This window comes from Lissotriton vulgaris, chromosome 9, assembly GCF_964263255.1.
Source record: "Lissotriton vulgaris chromosome 9, aLisVul1.2, whole genome shotgun sequence".
NCBI lineage: Eukaryota > Metazoa > Chordata > Amphibia > Caudata > Salamandridae > Lissotriton > Lissotriton vulgaris.
This window is the reverse complement of record NC_141697.1, coordinates 29135880-29160416: the sequence shown is the minus strand read 5'-3', so window position 1 is coordinate 29160416 and position 24537 is coordinate 29135880. Positions and strand designations below refer to the sequence as shown.

The window sequence follows — 24537 nt, the reverse complement described above, 5'->3', positions numbered from 1 at the left end:
CTATCCCAGGCGTCATACAGAACTCTCCCAGGCTTTACACAGCAGAGCTATCCCAGGCTTTACACAGCAGAGCTATCCCAGGCTTTACACAGCAGCGCTCTCCCAGGCTTTACACCGCAGCGCTCTCCCTGGCTTTACACAGCAGCGCTCTCCCAGGCTTTACACAGCAGAGCTGTCCCAGGCTTTACACAGCAGAGCTATCCCAGGCTTTACACAGCAGAGCTCTCCCAGGCTTTACACAGCAGAGCTATTCCCGGCTTTACACAGCAGAGCTCACCCAGGCTTTACACAGCAGCGCTATCACAGGCTTTACACAGCAGAGCTAACCCAGGCTTTACACAGCAGAGCTCTCCCAGGCTTCATACAGAACTCTCCCAGGCTTTACACAACAGAGCTATCCCAGGTTTTACACAACAGAGCTCACCCAGGCTTTACACAGCAGAGCTCACCCAGGCTTTACACAGCAGAGCTCACCCAGGCTTTACACAGCAGAGCTCACCCAGGCTTTACACAGCAGAGCTATCCCAGGCTTTACACAGCAGAGCTATCCCAGGCTTTACACAGCAGCGCTATCCCAGGCTTTACACAGCAGAGCTCTCCCAGGCTTTACACAGCAGAGCTCTCCCAGGCTTTACAAAGCAGAGCTATCCCAGGCTTCATACAGAACTCTCCCAGGCTTTACACAGCAGAGCTCTCCCAGGCTTTACACAGCAGCGCTCCCCCAGGCTTCATACAGAACTCTCCCAGGCTTTACACAGCAGAGCTCTCCCAGGCTTTACACAGCAGAGCTATCCCAGGCTTTACACAGCAGAGCTATCCCAGGCTTTACACAGCAGAGCTAACCCAGGCTTTACACAGCAGCGCTATCCCAGGCTTTACACAGCAGAGCTCTCTCAGGCTTTACACAGCAGAGCTCTCCCAGGCTTTACACAGCAGAGCTATCCCAGGCTTTACACAGCAGAGCTATCCCAGGCTTTACACAGCAGAGCTAACCCAGGCTTTACACAGCAGCGCTATCCCAGGCTTTACACAGCAGAGCTCTCCCAGGCTTTACACAGCAGAGCTCTCCCAGGCTTTACACAGCAGAGCTCTCCCAGGCTGTACAAAGCAGAGCTATCCCAGGCTTTACACAGCAGAGCTCTCCCAGGCTTCATACAGAACTCTCCCAGGCTTTACACAGCAGAGCTCTCTCAGGCTTTACCCAGCAGCGCTATCCCAGGCTTTACACAGCAGAGCTCACCCAGGCTTTACACAGCAGGGCTAACCCAGGCTTTACACAGCAGCGCTCTCCCAGGCTTTACACAGCAGAGCTCTCCCAGGCTTCATACAGAACTCTCCCAGGCTTTACACAACAGAGCTCTCCCAGGCTTTACACAGCAGAGCTATCCCAGGCTTTACACAGCAGAGCTATCCCAGGCTTTACACAGCAGAGCCATCCCAGGCTTTACCCAGCAGCGCTATCCCAGGCTTTACACAGCAGAGCTCACCCAGGCTTTACACAGCAGGGCTAACCCAGGCTTTACACAGCAGCGCTCTCCCAGGCTTTACACAGCAGAGCTCTCCCAGGCTTCATACAGAACTCTCCCAGGCTTTACACAACAGAGCTCTCCCAGGCTTTACACAGCAGAGCTATCCCAGGCTTTACACAGCAGAGCTCTCCCAGGCTGTACAAAGCAGAGCTATCCCAGGCTTTACACAGCAGAGCTCTCCCAGGCTTCATACAGAACTCTCCCAGGCTTTACACAGCAGAGCTCTCTCAGGCTTTACCCAGCAGCGCTATCCCAGGCTTTACACAGCAGCGCTCACCCAGGCTTTACACAGCAGGGCTAACCCAGGCTTTACACAGCAGCGCTCTCCCAGGCTTTACACAGCAGAGCTCTCCCAGGCTTCATACAGAACTCTCCCAGGCTTTACACAGCAGAGCTAACCCAGGCTTTACACAGCAGAGCTATCCCAGGCTTAATACAGCAAAGCTATCCCAGGCTTCATACAGAACTCTCCCAGGCTTTACACAGCAGAGCTATCCCAGGCTTTACACAGCAGAGCTCTCCCCCCAGGCTTTACACAGCAGAGCTCTCCCCCCAGGCTTTACACAGCAGAGCTATCCCAGGCTTTACACAGCAGAGCCATCCCAGGTTTTACACAGCAGCGCTATCCCAGGTTTTACACAGCAGAGCTAACCCAGGCTTTACACAGCAGAGCTATCCCAGGCTTAATAGAGCAAAGCTATCCCAGGCTTCATACAGAACTCTCCCAGGCTTTACACAGCAGAGCTATCCCAGGCTTTACACAGCAGAGCTCTCCCAGGCTTTACACAGCAGAGCTATCCCAGGCGTCATACAGAACTCTCCCAGGCTTTACACAACAGAGCTCACCCAGGGTTTACACAACAGAGCTCACCCAGGCTTTACATAGCAGAGCTATCCCAAGCTTCATACAGAACTCTCCCAGGCTTTACACAGCAGAGCTATCCCAGGCTTTACACAGCAGAGCTATCCCAGGCTTTACACAGCAGAGCTATCCCAGGCTTTACACAGCAGCGCTCTCCCAGGCTTTACACAGCAAAGCTATCCCAGGCTTTACACAGCAAAGCTATCCCAGGCTTCATACAGAACTCTCCCAGGCTTTACACAGCAGAGCTATCCCAGGCTTCATACAGAACTCTCCCAGGCTTTACCCAACAGAGCTTTCCCAGGATTTACACAACAGAGCTCTCACAGGCTTTACACAGCAGAGCTCACCCAGGCTTTACACAGCAGAGCTCACCCAGGCTTTACACAGCAGAGCTCACCCAGGCTTTACACAACAGAGCTCTCACAGGCTTTACACAGCAGAGCTCACCCAGGCTTTACACAGCAGAGCTCTCCCAGGCTTTACACAGCAGAGCTCTCACAGGCTTTACACAGCAGAGCTCTCCCAGGCTGTACAAAGCAGAGCTATCCCAGGCTTTACACAGCAGAGCTCTCCCAGGCTTCATACAGAACTCTCCCAGGCTTTACACAGCAGAGCTCTCTCAGGCTTTACCCAGCAGCGCTATCCCAGGCTTTACACAGCAGAGCTCACCCAGGCTTTACACAGCAGGGCTAACCCAGGCTTTACACAGCAGCGCTCTCCCAGGCTTTACACAGCAGAGCTCTCCCAGGCTTCATACAGAACTCTCCCAGGCTTTACACAACAGAGCTCTCCCAGGCTTTACACAGCAGAGCTATCCCAGGCTTTACACAGCAGAGCTATCCCAGGCTTTACACAGCAGAGCCATCCCAGGCTTTACCCAGCAGCGCTATCCCAGGCTTTACACAGCAGAGCTCACCCAGGCTTTACACAGCAGGGCTAACCCAGGCTTTACACAGCAGCGCTCTCCCAGGCTTTACACAGCAGAGCTCTCCCAGGCTTCATACAGAACTCTCCCAGGCTTTACACAACAGAGCTCTCCCAGGCTTTACACAGCAGAGCTATCCCAGGCTTTACACAGCAGAGCTCTCCCAGGCTGTACAAAGCAGAGCTATCCCAGGCTTTACACAGCAGAGCTCTCCCAGGCTTCATACAGAACTCTCCCAGGCTTTACACAGCAGAGCTCTCTCAGGCTTTACCCAGCAGCGCTATCCCAGGCTTTACACAGCAGAGCTCACCCAGGCTTTACACAGCAGGGCTAACCCAGGCTTTACACAGCAGCGCTCTCCCAGGCTTTACACAGCAGAGCTCTCCCAGGCTTCATACAGAACTCTCCCAGGCTTTACACAGCAGAGCTAACCCAGGCTTTACACAGCAGAGCTATCCCAGGCTTAATACAGCAAAGCTATCCCAGGCTTCATACAGAACTCTCCCAGGCTTTACACAGCAGAGCTATCCCAGGCTTTACACAGCAGAGCTCTCCCCCCAGGCTTTACACAGCAGAGCTCTCCCCCCAGGCTTTACACAGCAGAGCTATCCCAGGCTTTACACAGCAGAGCCATCCCAGGTTTTACACAGCAGCGCTATCCCAGGTTTTACACAGCAGAGCTAACCCAGGCTTTACACAGCAGAGCTATCCCAGGCTTTACACAGCAGAGCTATCCCAGGCGTCATACAGAACTCTCCCAGGCTTTACACAACAGAGCTCACCCAGGGTTTACACAACAGAGCTCACCCAGGCTTTACATAGCAGAGCTATCCCAAGCTTCATACAGAACTCTCCCAGGCTTTACACAGCAGAGCTATCCCAGGCTTTACACAGCAGAGCTCTCCCAGGCTTTACACAGCAGAGCTATCCCAGGCGTCATACAGAACTCTCCCAGGCTTTACACAACAGAGCTCACCCAGGGTTTACACAACAGAGCTCACCCAGGCTTTACATAGCAGAGCTATCCCAAGGTTCATACAGAACTCTCCCAGGCTTTACACAGCAGAGCTATCCCAGGCTTTACACAGCAGAGCTATCCCAGGCTTTACACAGCAGAGCTATCCCAGGCTTTACACAGCAGCGCTCTCCCAGGCTTTACACAGCAAAGCTATCCCAGGCTTTACACAGCAAAGCTATCCCAGGCTTCATACAGAACTCTCCCAGGCTTTACACAGCAGAGCTATCCCAGGCTTTACACAGCAGCGCTCTCCCAGGCTTTACACAGCAAAGCTATCCCAGGCTTTACACAGCAAAGCTATCCCAGGCTTCATACAGAACTCTCCCAGGCTTTACACAGCAGAGCTATCCCAGGCTTCATACAGAACTCTCCCAGGCTTTACCCAACAGAGCTTTCCCAGGATTTACACAACAGAGCTCTCACAGGCTTTACACAGCAGAGCTCACCCAGGCTTTACACAGCAGAGCTCACCCAGGCTTTACACAGCAGAGCTCACCCAGGCTTTACACAACAGAGCTCTCACAGGCTTTACACAGCAGAGCTCACCCAGGCTTTACACAGCAGAGCTCTCCCAGGCTTTACACAGCAGAGCTCTCACAGGCTTTACACAGCAGAGCTCACCAAGGCTTTACACAGCAGAGCTCACCAAGGCTTTACACAGCAGAGCTATCCCAGGCGTCATACAGAACTCTCCCAGGCTTTACACAGCAGAGCTATCCCAGGCTTTACACAGCAGAGCTATCCCAGGCTTTACACAGCAGCGCTCTCCCAGGCTTTACACAGCAGCGCTCTCCCAGGCTTTACACAGCAGAGCTGTCCCAGGCTTTACACAGCAGAGCTATCCCAGGCTTTACACAGCAGAGCTCTCCCAGGCTTTACACAGCAGAGCTATTCCCGGCTTTACACAGCAGAGCTCACCCAGGCTTTACACAGCAGCGCTATCACAGGCTTTACACAGCAGAGCTAACCCAGGCTTTACACAGCAGAGCTCTCCCAGGCTTCATACAGAACTCTCCCAGGCTTTACACAACAGAGCTATCCCAGGTTTTACACAACAGAGCTCACCCAGGCTTTACACAGCAGAGCTCACCCAGGCTTTACACAGCAGAGCTCACCCAGGCTTTACACAGCAGAGCTATCCCAGGCTTTACACAGCAGAGCTATCCCAGGCTTTACACAGCAGAGCTCTCCCCCCAGGCTTTACACAGCAGAGCTCTCCCCCCAGGCTTTACACAGCAGAGCTATCCCAGGCTTTACACAGCAGAGCTCACCCAGGGTTTACACAACTGAGCTCACCCAGGCTTTACATAGCAGAGCTATCCCAAGCTTCATACAGAACTCTCCCAGGCTTTACACAGCAGAGCTATCCCAGGCTTTACACAGCAGAGCTATCCCAGGCTTTACACAGCAGCGCTCTCCCAGGCTTTACACAGCAGCGCTATCCCAGGCTTTACACAGCAAAGCTATCCCAGGCTTCATACAGAACTCTCCCAGGCTTTACACAGCAGAGCTATCCCGGGCTTCATACAGAACTCTCCCAGGCTTTACCCAACAGAGCTTTCCCAGGCTTCATACAGAACTCTCCCAGGCTTTACCCAACAGAGCTTTCCCAGGATTTACACAACAGAGCTCACCCAGGCTTTACACAGCAGAGCTATCCCAGGCTTTACACAGCAGAGCTCTCCCAGGCTTTACACAGCAGAGCTATCCCAGGCTTTATACAGCAGAGCTCTCCCAGGCTTTACACAGCAGAGCTATTCCCGGCTTTACACAGCAGAGCTCACCCAGGCTTTACACAGCAGAGCTATCACAGGCTTTACACAGCAGCGCTATCCCAGGCTTTACACTGTAGCGCTATCCCAGGCTTTACACAGCAGCGCTATCCCAGGCTTTACACAGCAGAGCTCTCCCAGGCTTTACACAGCAGAGCTATCCCAGGCTTTACACAGCAGAGCCATCCCAGGCTTTACACAGCTGCGCCATCCCAGGCTTTACACAGCAGAGCTATCCCAGGCTTTACACAGCAGAGCTCTCCCAGGCTTTACACAGCTGCGCCATCCCAGGCTTTACATAGCAGCACTATCCCAGGCTTTACACATCAGCGCTATCCCAGGCTTTACACAGCAGAGCTCTCCCAGGCTTTACACAGCAGAGCTATCCCAGGCTTTACACAGCAGAGCTCTCCCAGGATTTACACAGCAGAGCTCTCCCAGGCTTTACACAGCAGAGCTCTCCCAGGCTTTACACATCAGCGCTATCCCAGGCTTTACACATCAGCGCTATCCCAGGCTTTACACAACAGAGCTCACCCAGGCTTTACACAGCAGAGCTATCCCAGGCTTTACACAGCAGAGCTCTCCCAGGCTTTACACAGCAGAGCTCTCCCAGGCTTTACACAGCAGAGCTCTCCCAGGCTTTACACAGCAGAGCTCTCCCAGGCTTTACACAGCAGCGCTATCCCAGGTTTTACACAACAGAGCTCACCCAGGCTTTACACAGCAGAGCTAACCCAGGCTTTACACAGCAGAGCTATCCCAGGATTTACACAACAGAGCTCACCCAGGCTTTACACAGCAGAGCTAACCCAGGCTTTACACAGCAGAGCTATCCCAGGCTTAATACAGCAGAGCTCACCCAGGCTTCATACAGAACTCTCCCAGGCTTTACCCAACAGAGCTTTCCCAGGATTTACACAACAGAGCTCACCCAGGCTTTACACAGCAGAGCTATCCCAGGCTTTACACAGGAGAGCTCTCCCAGGCTTTACACAGCAGAGCTATCCCAGGCTTTATACAGCAGAGCTCTCCCAGGCTTTACACAGCAGAGCTATTCCCGGCTTTACACAGCAGAGCTCACCCAGGCTTTACACAGCAGAGCTATCACAGGCTTTACACAGCAGCGCTATCCCAGGCTTTACACTGTAGCGCTATCCCAGGCTTTACACAGCAGCGCTATCCCAGGCTTTACACAGCAGAGCTCTCCCAGGCTTTACACAGCAGAGCTATCCCAGGCTTTACACAGCAGAGCCATCCCAGGCTTTACACAGCTGCGCCATCCCAGGCTTTACACAGCAGAGCTATCCCAGGCTTTACACAGCAGAGCTCTCCCAGGCTTTACACAGCTGCGCCATCCCAGGCTTTACATAGCAGCACTATCCCAGGCTTTACACATCAGCGCTATCCCAGGCTTTACACAGCAGAGCTCTCCCAGGCTTTACACAGCAGAGCTATCCCAGGCTTTACACAGCAGAGCTCTCCCAGGATTTACACAGCAGAGCTCTCCCAGGCTTTACACAGCAGAGCTCTCCCAGGCTTTACACATCAGCGCTATCCCAGGCTTTACACATCAGCGCTATCCCAGGCTTTACACAACAGAGCTCACCCAGGCTTTACACAGCAGAGCTATCCCAGGCTTTACACAGCAGAGCTCTCCCAGGCTTTACACAGCAGAGCTCTCCCAGGCTTTACACAGCAGAGCTCTCCCAGGCTTTACACAGCAGAGCTCTCCCAGGCTTTACACAGCAGCGCTATCCCAGGTTTTACACAACAGAGCTCACCCAGGCTTTACACAGCAGAGCTAACCCAGGCTTTACACAGCAGAGCTATCCCAGGATTTACACAACAGAGCTCACCCAGGCTTTACACAGCAGAGCTAACCCAGGCTTTACACAGCAGAGCTAACCCAGGCTTTACACAGCAGAGCTATCCCAGGCTTAATACAGCAGAGCTCACCCAGGCTTCATACAGAACTCTCCCAGGCTTTACCCAACAGAGCTCACCCAGGCTTTACACAGCAGAGTTCACCCAGGCTTTACACAACAGAGCTCACCCAGGCTTTACACAACAGAGCTCACCCAGGCTTTACACAGCAGAGCTCTCCCAGGCTTTACACAGCAGAGCTCTCACAGGCTTTACACAGCAGAGCTCACCCAGGCTTTACACAGCAGAGCTCTCACAGGCTTTACACAGCAGAGCTCTCCCAGGCTTTACACAGCAGAGCTATCCCAGGCTTTACACAGCAGAGCTATCCCAGGCGTCATACAGAACTCTCCCAGGCTTTACACAGCAGAGCTATCCCAGGCTTTACACAGCAGAGCTATCCCAGGCTTTACACAGCAGCGCTCTCCCAGGCTTTACACAGCAGCGCTCTCCCAGGCTTTACACAGCAGAGCTATCCCAGGCTTTACACAGCAGAGCTCTCCCAGGCTTTACACAGCAGAGCTATTCCCGGCTTTACACAGCAGAGCTCACCCAGGCTTTACACAGCAGCGCTATCACAGGCTTTACACAGCAGAGCTAACCCAGGCTTTACACAGCAGAGCTCTCGCCCCAGGCTTTACACATCAGAGCTATCCCAGGCTTTACACAGCAGAGCTATCCCAGGCTTTACACAGCAGAGCTATCCCAGGCTTTACACAGCAGAGCTATCCCAGGCTTTACACAGCAGAGCTCTCGCCCCAGGCTTTACACATCAGAGCTATCCCAGGCTTTACACAGCAGAGCTCACCCAGGCTTTACACAGCAGAGCTCACCCAGGCTTTACACAACAGAGCTCACCCAGGCTTTACACAGCAGAGCTCACCCAGGCTTTACACAGCAGAGCTCACCCAGGCTTTACACAGCAGAGCTCTCTCAGGCTTTACACAGCAGCGCTATCCCAGGCTTTACACAGCAGAGCTATTCCCGGCTTTACACAGCAGAGCTCACCCAGGCTTTACACAGCAGAGCTATCCCAGGCTTTACACAGCAGAGCTCTCCCAGGCTTTACACAGCTGCGCTATCCCAGGCTTTACACAGCAGCGCTATCCCAGGCTTTACACATCAGCGCTATCCCAGGCTTTACACATCAGCGCTATCCCAGGCTTTACACATCAGCGCTATCCCAGGCTTTACACATCAGCGCTATCCCAGGCTTTACACATCAGCGCTATCCCAGGCTTTACACAGCAGAGCTATCCCAGGCTTTACACAGCAGAGCTATCCCAGGCTTTACACAGCAGAGCTATCCCAGGCTTTACACAGCAGAGCTCTCCCAGGCTTTATACAGCAGAGCTCACCCAGGCTTTACACAGCAGAGCTATCCCAGGCTTTACACAGCAGAGCTATCCCAGGATTTACACAACAGAGCACACCCAGGCTTTACACAGCAGAGCTATCCCAGGCTTTACACAGCAGAGCTATCCCAGGCTTTACACAGCAGAGCTCTCCCAGGCTTTATACAGCAGAGCTCACCCAGGCTTTACACAGCAGAGTTATCCCAGGCTTTACACAGCAGAGCTATCCCAGGATTTACATAACAGAGCACACCCAGGCTTTACACATCAGCGCTATCCCAGGCTTTACACAGCAGAGCTATCCCAGGCTTTACACAGCAGAGCTATCCCAGGCTTTACACAGCAGAGCTCACCCAGGCTTTACACAGCAGAGCTCTCCCAGGCTTTATACAGCAGAGCTCACCCAGGCTTTACACAGCAGAGCTATCCCAGGCTTTACACAGCAGAGCTATCCCAGGATTTACACAACAGAGCACACCCAGGCTTTACACAGCAGAGCTATCCCAGGCTTTACACAGCAGAGCTCACCCAGGCTTTACACAGCAGAGCTATCCCAGGCTTTACACAGCAGAGCTCACCCAGGCTTTACACAGCAGAGCTCACCCAGGCTTTACACAGCAGAGCTCTCCCAGGCTTTATACAGCAGAGCTCACCCAGGCTTTACACAGCAGAGCTATCCCAGGCTTTACACAGCAGAGCTCACCCAGGCTTTACACAGCAGAGCTCTCCCAGGCTTTACACAGCAGAGCTGTCCCAGGCTTTACACAGCAGAGCTATCCCAGGATTTACACAACAGAGCTCACCCAGGCTCTACACAGCAGAGCTAACCCAGGCTTTACACAGCAGAGCTATCCCAGGCTTTACACAGCAGAGCTCACCCAGGCTTTACACAGCAGAGCTCACCCAGGCTTTACACAGCAGAGCTCTCCCAGGCTTTACACAGCAGAGCTCACCCAGGCTTTACACAGCAGAGCTGTCCCAGGCTTTACACAGCAGAGCTATCCCAGGCTTTACACAGCAGAGCTATCCCAGGCTTTACACAGCAGAGCTCTCCCAGGCTTTACACAGCAGAGCTATCCCAGGCTCTACACAGCAGAGCTATCCCAGGCTTTACACAGCAGAGCTATCCCAGGCTTTACACAGCAGAGCTCACCCAGGCTTTACACAGCAGAGCTATTCCCGGCTTTACACAGCAGAGCTCACCCAGGCTTTACACAGCAGCGCTATCACAGGCTTTACACAGCAGCGCTATCCCAGGCTTTACACAGCAGCGCTCTCCCAGGCTTTACACAGCAGAGCTCTCCCAGGCTTTACACAGCAGAGCTCTCCCAGGCTTTACACAGCAGAGCTCTCCCAGGCTTTACACAGCAGAGCTCTCCCAGGCTTTACACAGCAGAGCTCACCCAGGCTTTACACAGCAGAGCTCTCACAGGCTTTAAACAGCAGAGCTCACCCAGGCTTTACACAGCAGAGCTATCCCAGGCTTTACACAGCAGAGCTATCCCAGGCTTTACACAGCAGAGCTCTCACAGGCTTTAAACAGCAGAGCTCACCCAGGCTTTACACAGCAGAGCTATCCCAGGCTTTACACAGCAGAGCTATCCCAGGCTTTACACAGCAGAGCTCTCCCAGGCTTTACACAGCAGAGCTATCCCAGGCTTTACACAGCAGAGCTCTCCCAGGCTTTACACAGCAGAGCTCCCACAGGCTTTACACAGCAGAGCTCTCACAGGCTTTACACAGCAGAGCTCTCACAGGCTTTACACAGCAGAGCTCTCCCAGGCTTTACACAGCAGAGCTCTCACAGGCTTTACACAGCAGACCTCACCCAGGCTTTACACAGCAGAGCTATCCCAGGCTTTACACAGCAGAGCTCTCACAGGCTTTACACAGCAGAGCTCACCCAGGCTTTACACAGCAGAGCTATCCCAGGCTTTACACAGCAGAGCTCTCCCAGGCTTTACACAGCAGAGCTCTCCCAGGCTTTACACAGCAGAGCTATCCCAGGCTTTACACAGCAGAGCTCACCCAGGCTTTACACAGCAGCGCTATCCCAGGCTTTACACAGCAGAGCTCTCCCAGGCTTTACACAGCAGAGCTCTCCCAGGCTTTACACAGCAGAGCTGTCCCAGGCTTTACACAGCAGCGCTCCCCCAGGCTTCATACAGAACTCTCCCAGGCTTTACACAGCAGAGCTCTCCCAGGCTTTACACAGCAGAGCTCTCCCAGGCTTTACACAGCAGAGCTATCCCAGGCTTTACACAGCAGAGCTAACCCAGGCTTTACACAGCAGCGCTATCCCAGGCTTTACACAGCAGAGCTCTCCCAGGCTTTACACAGCAGAGCTCTCCCAGGCTTTACACAGCAGAGCTATCCCAGGCTTTACACAGCAGAGCTATCCCAGGCTTTACACAGCAGAGCTATCCCAGGCTTTACACAGCAGAGCTAACCCAGGCTTTACACAGCAGCGCTATCCCAGGCTTTACACAGCAGAGCTCTCCCAGGCTTTACACAGCAGAGCTCTCCCAGGCTTTACACAGCAGAGCTCCCCCAGGCTTTACAAAGCAGAGCTTTCCCAGGCTTTACACAGCAGAGCTCTCCCAGGCTTCATACAGAACTCTCCCAGGCTTTACACAGCAGAGCTCTCTCAGGCTTTACCCAGCAGCGCTATCCCAGGCTTGACACAGCAGAGCTCACCCAGGCTTTACACAGCAGGGCTAACCCAGGCTTTACACAGCAGCGCTCTCCCAGGCTTTACACAGCAGCGCTCTCCCAGGCTTTACACAGCAGAGCTCTCCCAGGCTTCATACGGAACTCTCCCAGGCTTTACACAACAGAGCTCTCCCAGGCTTTACACAGCAGAGCCATCCCAGGCTTTACACAGCAGCGCTATCCCAGGTTTTACACAGCAGAGCTAACCCAGGCTTTACACAGCAGAGCTATCCCAGGCTTTACACAGCAGAGCTATCCCAGGCTTAATACAGCAAAGCTATCCCAGGCTTCATACAGAACTCTCCCAGGCTTTACACAGCAGAGCTATCCCAGGCTTTACACAGCAGAGCTCTCCCCCCAGGCTTTACACAGCAGAGCTATCCCAGGCTTTACACAGCAGAGCCATCCCAGGCTTTACACAGCAGCGCTATCCCAGGTTTTACACAGCAGAGCTAACCCAGGCTTTACACAGCAGAGCTAACCCAGGCTTTACACAGCAGAGCTATCCCAGGCTTTACACAGCAAAGCTATCCCAGGCTTCATACAGAACTCTCCCAGGCTTTACACAGCAGAGCTATCCCAGGCTTTACACAGCAGAGCTCTCCCAGGCGTCATACAGAACTCTCCCAGGCTTTACACAACAGAGCTCACCCAGGGTTTAAACAACAGAGCTCACCCAGGCTTTACACAGCAGAGCTATCCCAAGCTTCATACAGAACTCTCCCAGGCTTTACACAGCAGAGCTATCCCAGGCTTTACACAGCAGAGCTATCCCAGGCTCTACACAGCAGCGCTCTCCCAGGCTTTACACAGCAGCGCTATCCCAGGCTTTACACAGCAAAGCTATCCCAGGCTTCATACAGAACTCTCCCAGGCTTTACACAGCAGAGCTATCCCAGGCTTCATACAGAACTCTCCCAGGCTTTACCCAACAGAGCTTTCCCAGGATTTACACAACAGAGCTCACCCAGGCTTTACACAGCAGAGCTATCCCAGGCTTTACACAGCAGAGCTATCCCAGGCTTTACACAGCAGAGCTATCCCAGGCTTTACACAGCAGAGCTCTCCCAGGCTTTACACAGCAGAGCTCTCCCAGGCTTTACACAGCAGAGCTCTCCCAGGCTTTACACAGCAGAGCTATCCCAGGCTTTACACAGCAGAGCTCTCCCAGGCTTTACACAGCAGAGCTCTCACAGGCTTTACACAGCAGAGCTCTCCCAGGCTTTACACAGCAGAGCTCCCCCAGGCTTTACAAAGCAGAGCTGTCCCAGGCTTTACACAGAACTCTCCAATGCTTTACATAGCAGAGCTCCCCCAGGCTTCATACAGAACTCTCCAATGCTTTACATAGCAGAGCTATCCCAGGCTTCATACAGAACTCTCCCAGGCTTTACACAACAGAGCTAACCCAGGCTTTACACAGCAGAGCTATCCCAAGCTTCATACAGAACTCTCCCAGGCTTTACACAGCAGAGCTATCCCAGGCTTTACACAGCAGAGCTCTCCCCCCAGGCTTTACACAGCAGAGCCATCCCAGGTTTTACACAGCAGCGCTATCCCAGGCTTTACACAGCAGCGCTCTCCCAGGCTTTACACAGCAGCGCTATCCCAGGCTTTACACAGCAAAGCTATCCCAGGCTTCATACAGAACTCTCCCAGGCTTTATACAGCAGAGCTATCCCAGGCTTCATACAGAACTCTCCCAGGCTTTACCCAACAGAGCTTTCCCAGGATTTACACAAAAGAGCTATCCCAGGCTTTATACAGCAGAGCTATCCCAGGCTTCATACAGAACTCTCCCAGGCTGTATACAGCAGAGCTATCCCAGGCTTCATACAGAACTCTCCCAGGCTTTACCCAACAGAGCTCTCCCAGGCTTTACACAGCAGAGCTATCCCAGGCTTTACACAGCAGAGCTATCCCAGGCTTTACACAGCAGAGCTATCCCAGGCTTTACACAGCAGAGCTCTCCCAGGCTTTACACAGCAGAGCTCTCCCAGGCTTTACACAGCAGAGCTATTCCCGGCTTTACACAGCAGAGCTCACCCAGGCTTTACACAGCAGCGCTATCACAGGCTTTACACAGCAGCGCTATCCCAGGCTTTACACAGCAGCGCTATCCCAGGCTTTACACAGCAGAGCTCTCCCAGGCTTTACACAGCAGAGCTATCCCAGGCTTTACACAGCAGAGCTCTCCCAGGCTTTACACAGCAGAGCTCTCCCAGGCTTTACCCAGCAGCGCTATCCCAGGCTTTACCCAGCAGAGCTATCCCAGGCTTTACACAGCAGAGCTATCCCAGGCTTTACACAGCAGAGCTATCCCAGGCTTTACACAGCAGAGCTATCCCAGGCTTTAAACAGCAGAGCTCTCCCAGGCTTTACACAGCAGAGCTCTCCCAGGCTTTACACAGCAGAGCTCCCCCAGGCTTCATACAGAACTCTCCCAGGCTTTACACAGCAGAGCTCACCCAGGCTTTACACAGCAGAGCTCTCCCAGGCTTTATACAGCAGAGCTCACCCAGGCTTTACACAGCAGAGCTCACCCAGGCTTTACACAGCAGAGCTCACCCAGGCTTTACACAGCAGAGCTCTCTCAGGCTTTACACAGCAGAGCTCACCCAGGCTTTACACAGCAGAGCTATCCCAGGCTTTACACAGCAGAGCTGTCCCAGGCTTTACACAGCAGAGCTATCCCAGGATTTACACAACAGAGCTCACCCAGGCTCTACACAGCAGAGCTAACCCAGGCTTTACACAGCAGAGCTATCCCAGGCTTTACACAGCAGAGCTCACCCAGGCTTTACACAGCAGAGCTCACCCAGGCTTTACACAGCAGAGCTCTCCCAGGCTTTACACAGCAGAGCTCACCCAGGCTTTACACAGCAGAGCTGTCCCAGGCTTTACACAGCAGAGCTATCCCAGGCTTTACACAGCAGAGCTATCCCAGGCTTTACACAGCAGAGCTCTCCCAGGCTTTACACAGCAGAGCTATCCCAGGCTCTACACAGCAGAGCTATCCCAGGCTTTACACAGCAGAGCTATCCCAGGCTTTACACAGCAGAGCTCACCCAGGCTTTACACAGCAGAGCTATTCCCGGCTTTACACAGCAGAGCTCACCCAGGCTTTACACAGCAGCGCTATCACAGGCTTTACACAGCAGCGCTATCCCAGGCTTTACACAGCAGCGCTCTCCCAGGCTTTACACAGCAGAGCTCTCCCAGGCTTTACACAGCAGAGCTCTCCCAGGCTTTACACAGCAGAGCTCTCCCAGGATTTACACAGCAGAGCTCACCCAGGCTTTACACAGCAGAGCTAACCCAGGCTTTACACAGCAGAGCTCTCCCAGGCTTTACACAGCAGAGCTATCCCAGGCTTTACACAGCAGAGCTATCCCAGGCTTTACACAGCAGAGCTCTCTCAGGCTTTACACAGCAGAGCTCTCCCAGGCTTTACACAGCAGAGCTCTCCCAGGCTTTACACAGCAGAGCTATCCCAGGCTTTACACAGCAGAGCTATCCCAGGCTTTACACAGCAGAGCTATCCCAGGCTTTACACAGCAGAGCTATCCCAGGCTTTACACAGCAGAGCTCACCCAGGCTTTACACAGCAGAGCTCTCTCAGGCTTTACACAGCAGAGCTCACCCAGGCTTTACACAACAGAGCTATCCCAGGCTTTACACAGCAGAGCTCTCCCAGGCTTTACACAGCAGAGCTATCCCCGGCTTTACACAACAGAGCTATCCCAGGCTTTACACAGCAGAGCCATCCCAGGCTTTACACAGCTGCGCTATCCCAGGCTTTACACAGCAGAGCTCTCCCAGGCTTTACACAGCAGAGCTCTCCCAGGCTTTACACAGCAGAGCTCACCCAGTCTTTACGCAGCAGAGCTCTCCCAGGCTTTACACAGCAGAGCTCTCCCAGGCTTTACACAGCAGAGCTCTCCCAGGCTTCATACAGAACTCTCCCAGGCTTTACACAACAGAGCTATCCCAGGTTTTTCACAGCAGAGCTGTCCCAGGCTTCATACAGAACTCTCCCAGGCTTTACACAACAGAGCTATCCCAGGGTTTACACAGCAGAGCTCTCCCAGGCTTCATACAGAACTCTCCCAGGCTTTACCCAACAGAGCTATCCCAGGATTTACACAACAGAGCTCACCCAGGCTTTACACAGCAGAGCTCACCCAGGCTTTATACAGCAGCGCTATCCCAGGCTTTACACAGCAGAGCTCTCCCCCCAGGCTTTACACAGCAGAGCTCTCCCCCCAGGCATTACACAGCAGCGCTATCCCAGGCTTTACACAGCAGAGCTCTCTCAGGCTTTACACAGCAGAGCTCTTGCAGGCTTTACACAGCAGAGCTATCCCAGGCTTTACACAGCAGAGCTCTCTCAGGCTTTACACTGCAGAGCTCTCCCAGGCTTTACACAGCCGAGTTAACTTATTTTTTATTTATTTGTGTTTTATAGAGCGCGGACTTCCCCGTAGGGTATCAGAGCGCTTTACAGGGTTAACAAGTTGTATACATTACGACCTTGGGGGTGGGAGTGGACCATTTGGGATAAAAGCAAGTACAAACAAATTACAAGAACGATATGAACTTAGGGAGAGGGGTGGACCATTTGGGATAAAGCAAGTACAAATAATTTACAAGAACGAAGGTCCGAGTGCAATGCAAGAGTTAGGAGAGCAATTTCTAGGTGCGTGGACCCGCAGCATAAAGCTTGCTCTGCACCCACCACAACAATATTAGGGTATGATCAGTATATCAGAGGTGGCCAGTCCGGGCTGAGATATCGGTGTGCCTTGTAGTGCTTTGCTATGTGGAGCTTCACCTTGCATTCTCCAATAGCTTTTGGTTTCATCTGGGTGCAAACATTACAGGCCTTTGAGTCGTGCACCAAACCCAAACTCCAGAGGCACGCCGCATGGGGATCTGTACCAGACAACTGTTTGCAACAGTCCCTGCAAAGTTTAAACCCAGTCGTCTTAGGAAATGACATGTTCTTCATTGGATACTGGTAGAATTGAGAGAAAAATTGCTGAGAAAATTATTTCTTCACAGTATAAAGAAAAGTAGAGGTCCGGATTCGGGCCTGAGGGTGTGGAAAGAAAGGCACGGACGTCAGTGCACATAGGACGCTTATATGCAGCTTGTTTCGTCACTTTGAGAGTGAAACAAACTTGGTGTGGAGCTGCAACATGCCACCTAGTGGCATGAACGAGAACGGCTTTTTGAGTCTCTAGATTCAGTCTAGTGCCTGGGGATATTCACAAGGTGAGGAATCTGATTAGAAGTATCCATCAGAAATCAAAGCGCATGACTCCACCTACTAACACGCAGCGATCGCTGCTGAACTCTCCGGTTCCAGTCTGGTGCCTGGGAATATTCTAAAGGCGAGAAATCCACGGCTAAACGTATCAATCAGGAAAAAAGTAGACCTCAGGGTCCTAAAGCTATCTCACTCATGAATAATGGTACAATCTCAAACAACACATTAACATATGAAGCGCTGCTAACCTTTACCCGTCCCCACCTCTTAAGCTACTGTGTGGTTTCCATCTCCCCAAGAGCTGCAAACATGCTAGCATCCATTCTCCGCTAAGGTGGTGTGTCCACACTGCCTCCGACCCCATGATTTCCTGATCTAGTGAGTGCTGCAGAGGATGGAAGAGTTCAAGCTTATCAGTAAATCTATATACATACCGAGCTGGTCTTCACACACGCCATTCACAGTGCCGTAGAGCTCGAACCCAGACAGAGAAAGGTAGTGCGTTTGGCCACTGGCGTTCTTCCCCATCTGCTTAATGCGAATGTGCCTCCAGCCTTGCTTCTCGTCCTTCGGGGGATCTAGTGGCCATGTAGCTGTAGATCTGCATATGCCAGAGAGGGTAATAGTGAAAAAAAGGTACTAATGGCAAGATTTACAATCGTTTTTGAGGCATCCTAACTGCTGAGTGAGAAATGCTTTATCATTATCAAAGTACTGCTGATAGTTTCCACGCCTTGAAGAGATCACTTCATGGATTCAATTGCGTGTGAACATCCATAAATGCTGAACACAGAATGGAAGTTCCCATCGAACTGATTCTATGAAAACCTGTACAAGTCATCTATTCTGGAGTCAGAGAACGCTCTGTAACTGCTTTTGTGGTATACCAGTATACAAGGACCACTTATACACACTTGTTTCAAAGGCAAGCTCTTTGAAGTTTCACTTTAGACTTTCATGATAGCAAGTCAAACACCCCTGACAAACATCACATGTCCATATTAGGAAGATGCATGCATGCCAGTGTAAATCAGTGAACGTACAAATGAACATTATTCACATGCATACAGATCGCATGAGAATATTGCTCCTGTAAGGAGCAAACATCTCCTGCCAGATTTTAAGCACAATCTTCAAAAAGCTGCTAGAGCAGACCGTAGAAAAGCAAACCCCACCTCCTCTAAAACTCTCCACATACCCTGGCTCGTTAAGGCTGCTGTCGTCTACATGGGTGTAGAGTGTGCTCCAGCTCTGGCCGTCCTTGGAAACTTGAAAGACCCAGTTACGTAGGGCTGAACGTCCATACCCACGGGCATGGCGCAGAGTGTAAGCAGAGGGCAGCACCCAAAGGCCCATGTCGATGGCAAACCAAGCATTCTTGTCATCATTGGTGTGGCAGTTGAGTGCAGAGCTGTCGCGGCTCAAGATGTCCTCCAAGCGACCATATGGAAGATTTCTGCCCTCGGAAGACGTGACCACTACCAGGCCGTAGGCTGCAGGGTTCACCCACTCATATGCAGTTCTGGAACGGGAAAGAAATTGCAGCATCAGAGAATCTGGCCACTTACAGTTGGTTTGTGCAAATCTAGCTCCGCCCAACCACCAGTGACACATGTGGAAAGCAATAGGAGTTGCCTTCCGCATCAGAGCACTTCCTGTAAACAGGAGCGCCTCAAGGCCATAAGATATCTGTACAACAGATGAGTTTCAGATTAAGAGATGGTTTCATCACAGACTGCAATAGATGCACATTATACTGAATACAGCAATCCAAGCAGAGCAAATTAAAGCACAGACATCTGCTGTGGACATTAGGAACAGCTGCCACTGAAAACTAAGATCAATGCCCAACCAATAAAATGCAATTTTGTGCAAAACGTGAATCTAGAAGAACTTTCACTCTGCAAAAGGAATATGCTACTTACCGGCATGCATCTGTTCTTGGCATGTAGGGCTGCTGACATTCATATCTGTGCATAGATCACCGCCTAGTGTTGGGTCCGGATGATTGCATATTGTTGTCCTGGAAGAGTCTTCGAAGTATCACGAGATATGTGGCTCCTCCCCTGGACCACAGTGCGCATGGGCATCCTCTCCATCTTCAGATTGTTTTTCGCCATTGTGGCAGAGATGGAGTGTAGTACAGTAAGTGATGACCATGCCTGAGAATGATTCTGAGTGCTGCAGCTGCAACAGGCACCGGGGAGGAGGGCGGGCGATATGAATGTCAGCAGCCCTACATGCCAAGAACAGATGCATACTGGTAAGTAGCATATTCCGTTCAAGGCATGCGGGCTGCTGAATTCATATCTGTGCATAGAATAAATAGCAGTTACCTCCTTAGCGGTGGTTGCCCGTGCCAGCTGCAGCAGTCTAAACAAGAGTTTTGAGAACAGCCTGTCCTACAGCAGCTTGCTGTTTGGAATGTACAACTACGCAGTAGTGTTGGGTAAATGTATGTATGGTGGTCCATGTGGCTGCTCTACATATAACCTCTAGAGGAATGTTACCCAGGAAAGCCACGGATGCCCCTAGCTTGCGTGTGGAATGCGCTCGTGGGGGAACTGTTAACGTGCGTTTAGCCTTTTGATAACATATCTGTATGCACTTAACAATCCATCTGGCTATACCTGATTTGGAAATGGGGTTGCCTTTGTGTTGTGGGGAGAAGGCAACAAACAGTTGCTTAGTTTTCCTGAAATCTTTTGTCCTGTCAACGTAATACAGGAGAGCTCTTTTAACATCTAAAGTGTGCCGTGCTCGTTCTGCCACTGAATCGGGATTTGGGAAGAAAACGGGTAGCTCTATGGTTTGGTTAATGTCGAACTGCGACACCACCTTAGGCATGAATGTAGGGTTGGTACGCAGCACCACCCTATTAGCATGAACCTGCATGAAAGGCTCTTGAATAGTTAGTGCTTGAAGCTCACTAATTCTCCTTAGTGAGGTAATGGCTACTAGGAAAGCCACTTTCCATGTCAGAAACTGTATCTCACAAGAGTGAAGAGGTTCAAAGGGTGGTCCCATTAATCTGGTGAGAACCACGTTCAGATTCCAGACAGGTGAAGGAGGGTGTCTGGGAGGAATCACTCTTTTGAATCCTTCCATAAAAGCTTTAATGGCTGGCACCCTGAAAAGAGAAAGATGCTGTCTGTTTTGCAGATAAGCTGCCATTACAGCCAAATGTATCCTGATGGAACTATATGCCAGATTGCATCTGTGTAGATGCAGCAAATAACAGATAATGTTTTGCGTGGATGCATCCAGCGGATTTATGTCATTATTGAAACAGTAAATGACAAATCGCTTCCATTTGGCCGCATAGCATGCCCTGCTAGTAGGTCTCCTGGCCTCCTTGATGATGTTCATACAATCAGGGGGCAAGTTGAGGTAGCCAAACTATGACCTCAGGAGCCGTATTGCAAGGCTCAACTGTTGTGGATCTGGATGCTGTATGTCTCCATGGCTCTGAGTGAGGAGGCTGGGAGTGAGGCGCAGTCGTTGGTGAGGCACAACCGAAAGTTCCAGGAACGTGGTGTACCACGCCTTCCTTGCCCACGTTGGAGCAACCAGGATGAGCGTCATGGAGTGCTGTCGCAGTTTGCGTGCCACTAGCGGGATGAGCGGTGCTGGAGGAAAAGCGTACGCAAATCTGCCTGACCAGTTCATCCATATCGCATTGCCCTGAGACTGCGGGTGTGGGAACCTGGCGGCGAAGGTTTGACATTTGGCGTTTTCCTTTGTTGCGAATAGGTCTATCTCTGGATGACCCCACTGCTGGAAATATGGTCGGAGCACTGAGGGGTGTATCTCCCACTCGTGCATCTGATGGCTGTGCCTGCTGAGCAGGTCTGCCATCTGGTTGTCCTTGCCTGGGAGGTGTTCCGCCATGAGGAACATGTTCCTCTGAATGGCCCACTTCCACATGCTCTGGGCTAAATGAGACAATTGTGGAGAGAGTGTTCCTCCCTGCTTCTGGATGTAATACATGGCAGTCATGTTGTCCGTCCGGATCAGCACGACTTTGTTGCACAAATGCAATTTGAACGCCTTCATTGCCATGAAGATCGCCATCAGCTCCAACAGGTTGATATGCATCTTTTGCTGCTGCGTCGTCCATAGTCCCTGCACTGTATAATGGAGGACATGAGCTCCCCAGCCCTGGAGAGATGCGTCAGTTGTTAGCACTATTTGTGGGACAGGCTCTTGGAACGGTCGTCCCCTGCAAAGGTTTTGTGTGTTCCACCAATGCAGAGAGTTGTATGCACGACCGGTCACCAACACTAGGTCTTTTAGATGTCCATGAGCCTGGTTCCACTGTCGTGCTAAGCACTCTTGGAGGGGACGCATGTGTAGCCTCGCGTGTGGGACTATGAAGATGCAGGAGGCCATCATACCTATCAGCTGCATAAATACCTGCGCTGGGAGTGAGTGTTGGGGCCTGAATTTTTGAATCAGCAATTGCATTCTGTTGACTCTGGCAGAGTTCCGCTGCGCAGTTGCTGTCAGAGTGTTTATTGTCGCACCTAGGTACTGTTGCACATGTGCGGGTTGAAGGTGTGATTTAGGATAATTTAGAGAAAAACCCAGACTGTGTAGGAGGTGAATTGTGCGGGACATGTGGCTGGCACACTGTTGGGCTGACTTTGCTTGGACAAGCCAGTCGTCCAGATAAGGATAGACATGGATGTGTTGTCTCCGAAGGTGCGCAGCCACTGTCGCCAAGCACTTGGTGAACACCCGGGGGGCAGTAGTGACCCCGAAAGGCAGGACCTTGAACTGGTAATGCTGGTTGTGTATGGTGAACCGGCGATATTTCTTGTGTCCTGGGTGAATGGGTATGTGGGAATATGCGTCCTTTAGGGCTAGGGTTGCTAGGAAGTCCCCCTGACTGAGCAATGGTAGAACCTGCTGTAAAGTTAGCATGTGAAAATGTTCTGACAAGATGTACTGGTTCAGGGGTCTGAGGTCTAGAATGGGCCGGAGAGACCTGTCCTTTTTTGGGATTAAGAAGTACAGTGAGTACACCCCTGTGCCCTGCTGTTCTAAAGGCACGAGTTCTATGGCCCCTTTTTGCAGCATGCAGAGTACTTCTTGCTGCAATAAGTGCATGTGCTCTGCGGACATAGGACGGTGCCTTGGGGGTATGTTGGGTGGAGTGGAGGTCAGTTCTAGACAATAGCCGCATTGTAGAAGTTGTCTCACCCACCTGTCTGTGGTAATGCCTTCCCAGACTGGCAGGAACTGCTGAAGTCTTCCCCGACCGGTGTTATATGGTCCGGGGGCAGTGACAAGGCGTCACTGTTTATTGGTGGCGGAGGATCTGGCATTATTATTTCCACGTCCTCTGCCTTTGGTGCTTTTCCCACGATATCCACCCCTGTTGTTTTTGACATAGGTGGTCTGCGTGCTCCCCTTGTTGTACTGGGCTTGCTGCGATGCTTGACCTCTAGAGGCTCCCCTGTTACCGGAGCGACGAAAGGAACTGCCCCTGAACTGTTGTGACTGCAGAGCCCCCATGGATTTGGCTGTCTCAGTGTCTTTTTTAATCTTTTCAAGGGTCGTGTCTACATCAGGACCAAAAAGAAAGTCCGGGTTAACCGGCTGATTGAGCAGAGTTGTTTGCATCTCTGGTTTAAAACCAGAGATGCGGAGCCAGGCATGACGTCTCAGCATCACACTAGTGTTGATGGCCCTAGCTGCTGTGTCTGCGGCATCGAGTGCACACTTGATGGATGCATTGGAAATTAACTTCCCCTCCTGTATCAGCATTTCTGCTCCCTCTTTATAAGCATCAGGTAGGTGTTGTAGTAGCTGCTCTAACGTGTCGTAGTGAGCCCTATCATATCTGGCTAATGGGGCCTGTGTATTTGAGATCCTCCAAATATTAGCCGCTTGAGCTGCTACACGTTTGCCAGAAGCTTCCAAGATTTTGGATTCTTTGTCCGGAGGAGGAGCATCACCACTTGTTTGAGAGTTTGCTTTCTTGCGAGCATTAGCCACCACTAAGGAGTCCAATGGGGGTTGGCCACTGATATACGTAGGGTCCACAGGCGCAGGCCGGTATTTCCTCTCAATCCTTGGGTTTACAACCCTTGCCCTTGTGGTCTCCTTGAAAATGTCAGTAGCATGTTTAAGGACACCCTTTAGCATAGGTAATGTTTTTACAGATCTTTCTGAAGTTGAAAAGGTATCAAACAGAAATCTTCCTCCACTGGGTCAGCGTGCATTTCCACTTCATGGTTAGTGGCTGCCCTTTCAATCAATGCGTTGAACGCTGCCGTATCTTTAGTAGGCGAGGTTTTGACAGTGTAGGACTGAGTGTCAGGCGTGGTTTGAGGCTCATCAGGGTCAATCCAGGTTTGAGGTTCCTCCTGATCTGTGTCAGCGGGATAAGAAAATTCATCCTCATTGTATCCCTCCCCCACATCCTCATTGATGCGTGTGGGAGAATAGGCATCGTCTTGGGGATAGGACTCCACAGGTTCAAAAAGAACAAGTGAGGTGGCAGAATCCCTTTTCCTTTAGAGAGGGATTTTGTATGACTCTAAGAGGTGTTCTGGAGCGATCTTCCTTTTGTGGATGGTGAGTCTGCCAGAATCTGAGTCGATGAACAGCTTTGACTGATTGTCATAGGAGGGTGCCTGGAACACTACATCCTCCTGAATGGATGGAGACCTTGAAACTACCGACACCTTTTTGGACGTGTCGGTGCTTTTCTGTGGCTCGAATGCTTTGGGTCGAGCGGTCGGGGGTAGTCCGAATTTAATTGGTGGCGCAAGCATTGGAGACGAACCGACCTTTTTTGAGGGTGGCGCTGTCTTCGATCCGACCGACTTCGTCTGATCACTAGCTGGCTTGCGGCCTTGTGTCGACTCCAGCTCCTGGTGCGCAGCAGGTACGCTTTTTTGCTTCGACGCGACATTCTCTTTCGGGTCGGGTTTGCTTTTCGACTCGAAGGCCTTGCTCAACATTGGCTTGGAGGCTGTAAGCTTCGAATCGACAGTCTTTTTAGCCTTGAGTCCTTTGCCAGTGTCGCCATGTTTGGACGTCGACATCGACAACGCGACGTGCTTGACTGTAGGGACAGGCTTTGGTGCCCCGCTCTTCGGGTCGACGCCCCCTTGTGACCCCGAAGGGTCGATGACACTTTTAGATTTCAT

At 51.8% G+C, this 24537-nt stretch overlaps 1 protein-coding gene across 10 annotated transcripts in view; it reads right to left on the bottom strand.

Annotated features, from left to right (window-relative positions):
- The window catches only part of HECTD1 (HECT domain E3 ubiquitin protein ligase 1), a 665243-nt gene that overhangs the window by 300709 nt on the left and 339997 nt on the right, over positions 1 to 24537 (bottom strand). For all 10 annotated transcript variants that reach the window (XM_086936975.1, XM_086936976.1, XM_086936967.1 and 7 more), the window contains exons 22-23: positions 18573 to 18896; positions 17809 to 17975 (exon numbers count right to left, since the gene is read on the bottom strand). In XM_086936975.1, the coding sequence (XP_086793101.1) occupies positions 17809 to 17975; positions 18573 to 18896 (491 nt within the window). The remainder of the gene's footprint in view (positions 1 to 17808; positions 17976 to 18572; positions 18897 to 24537) is intronic.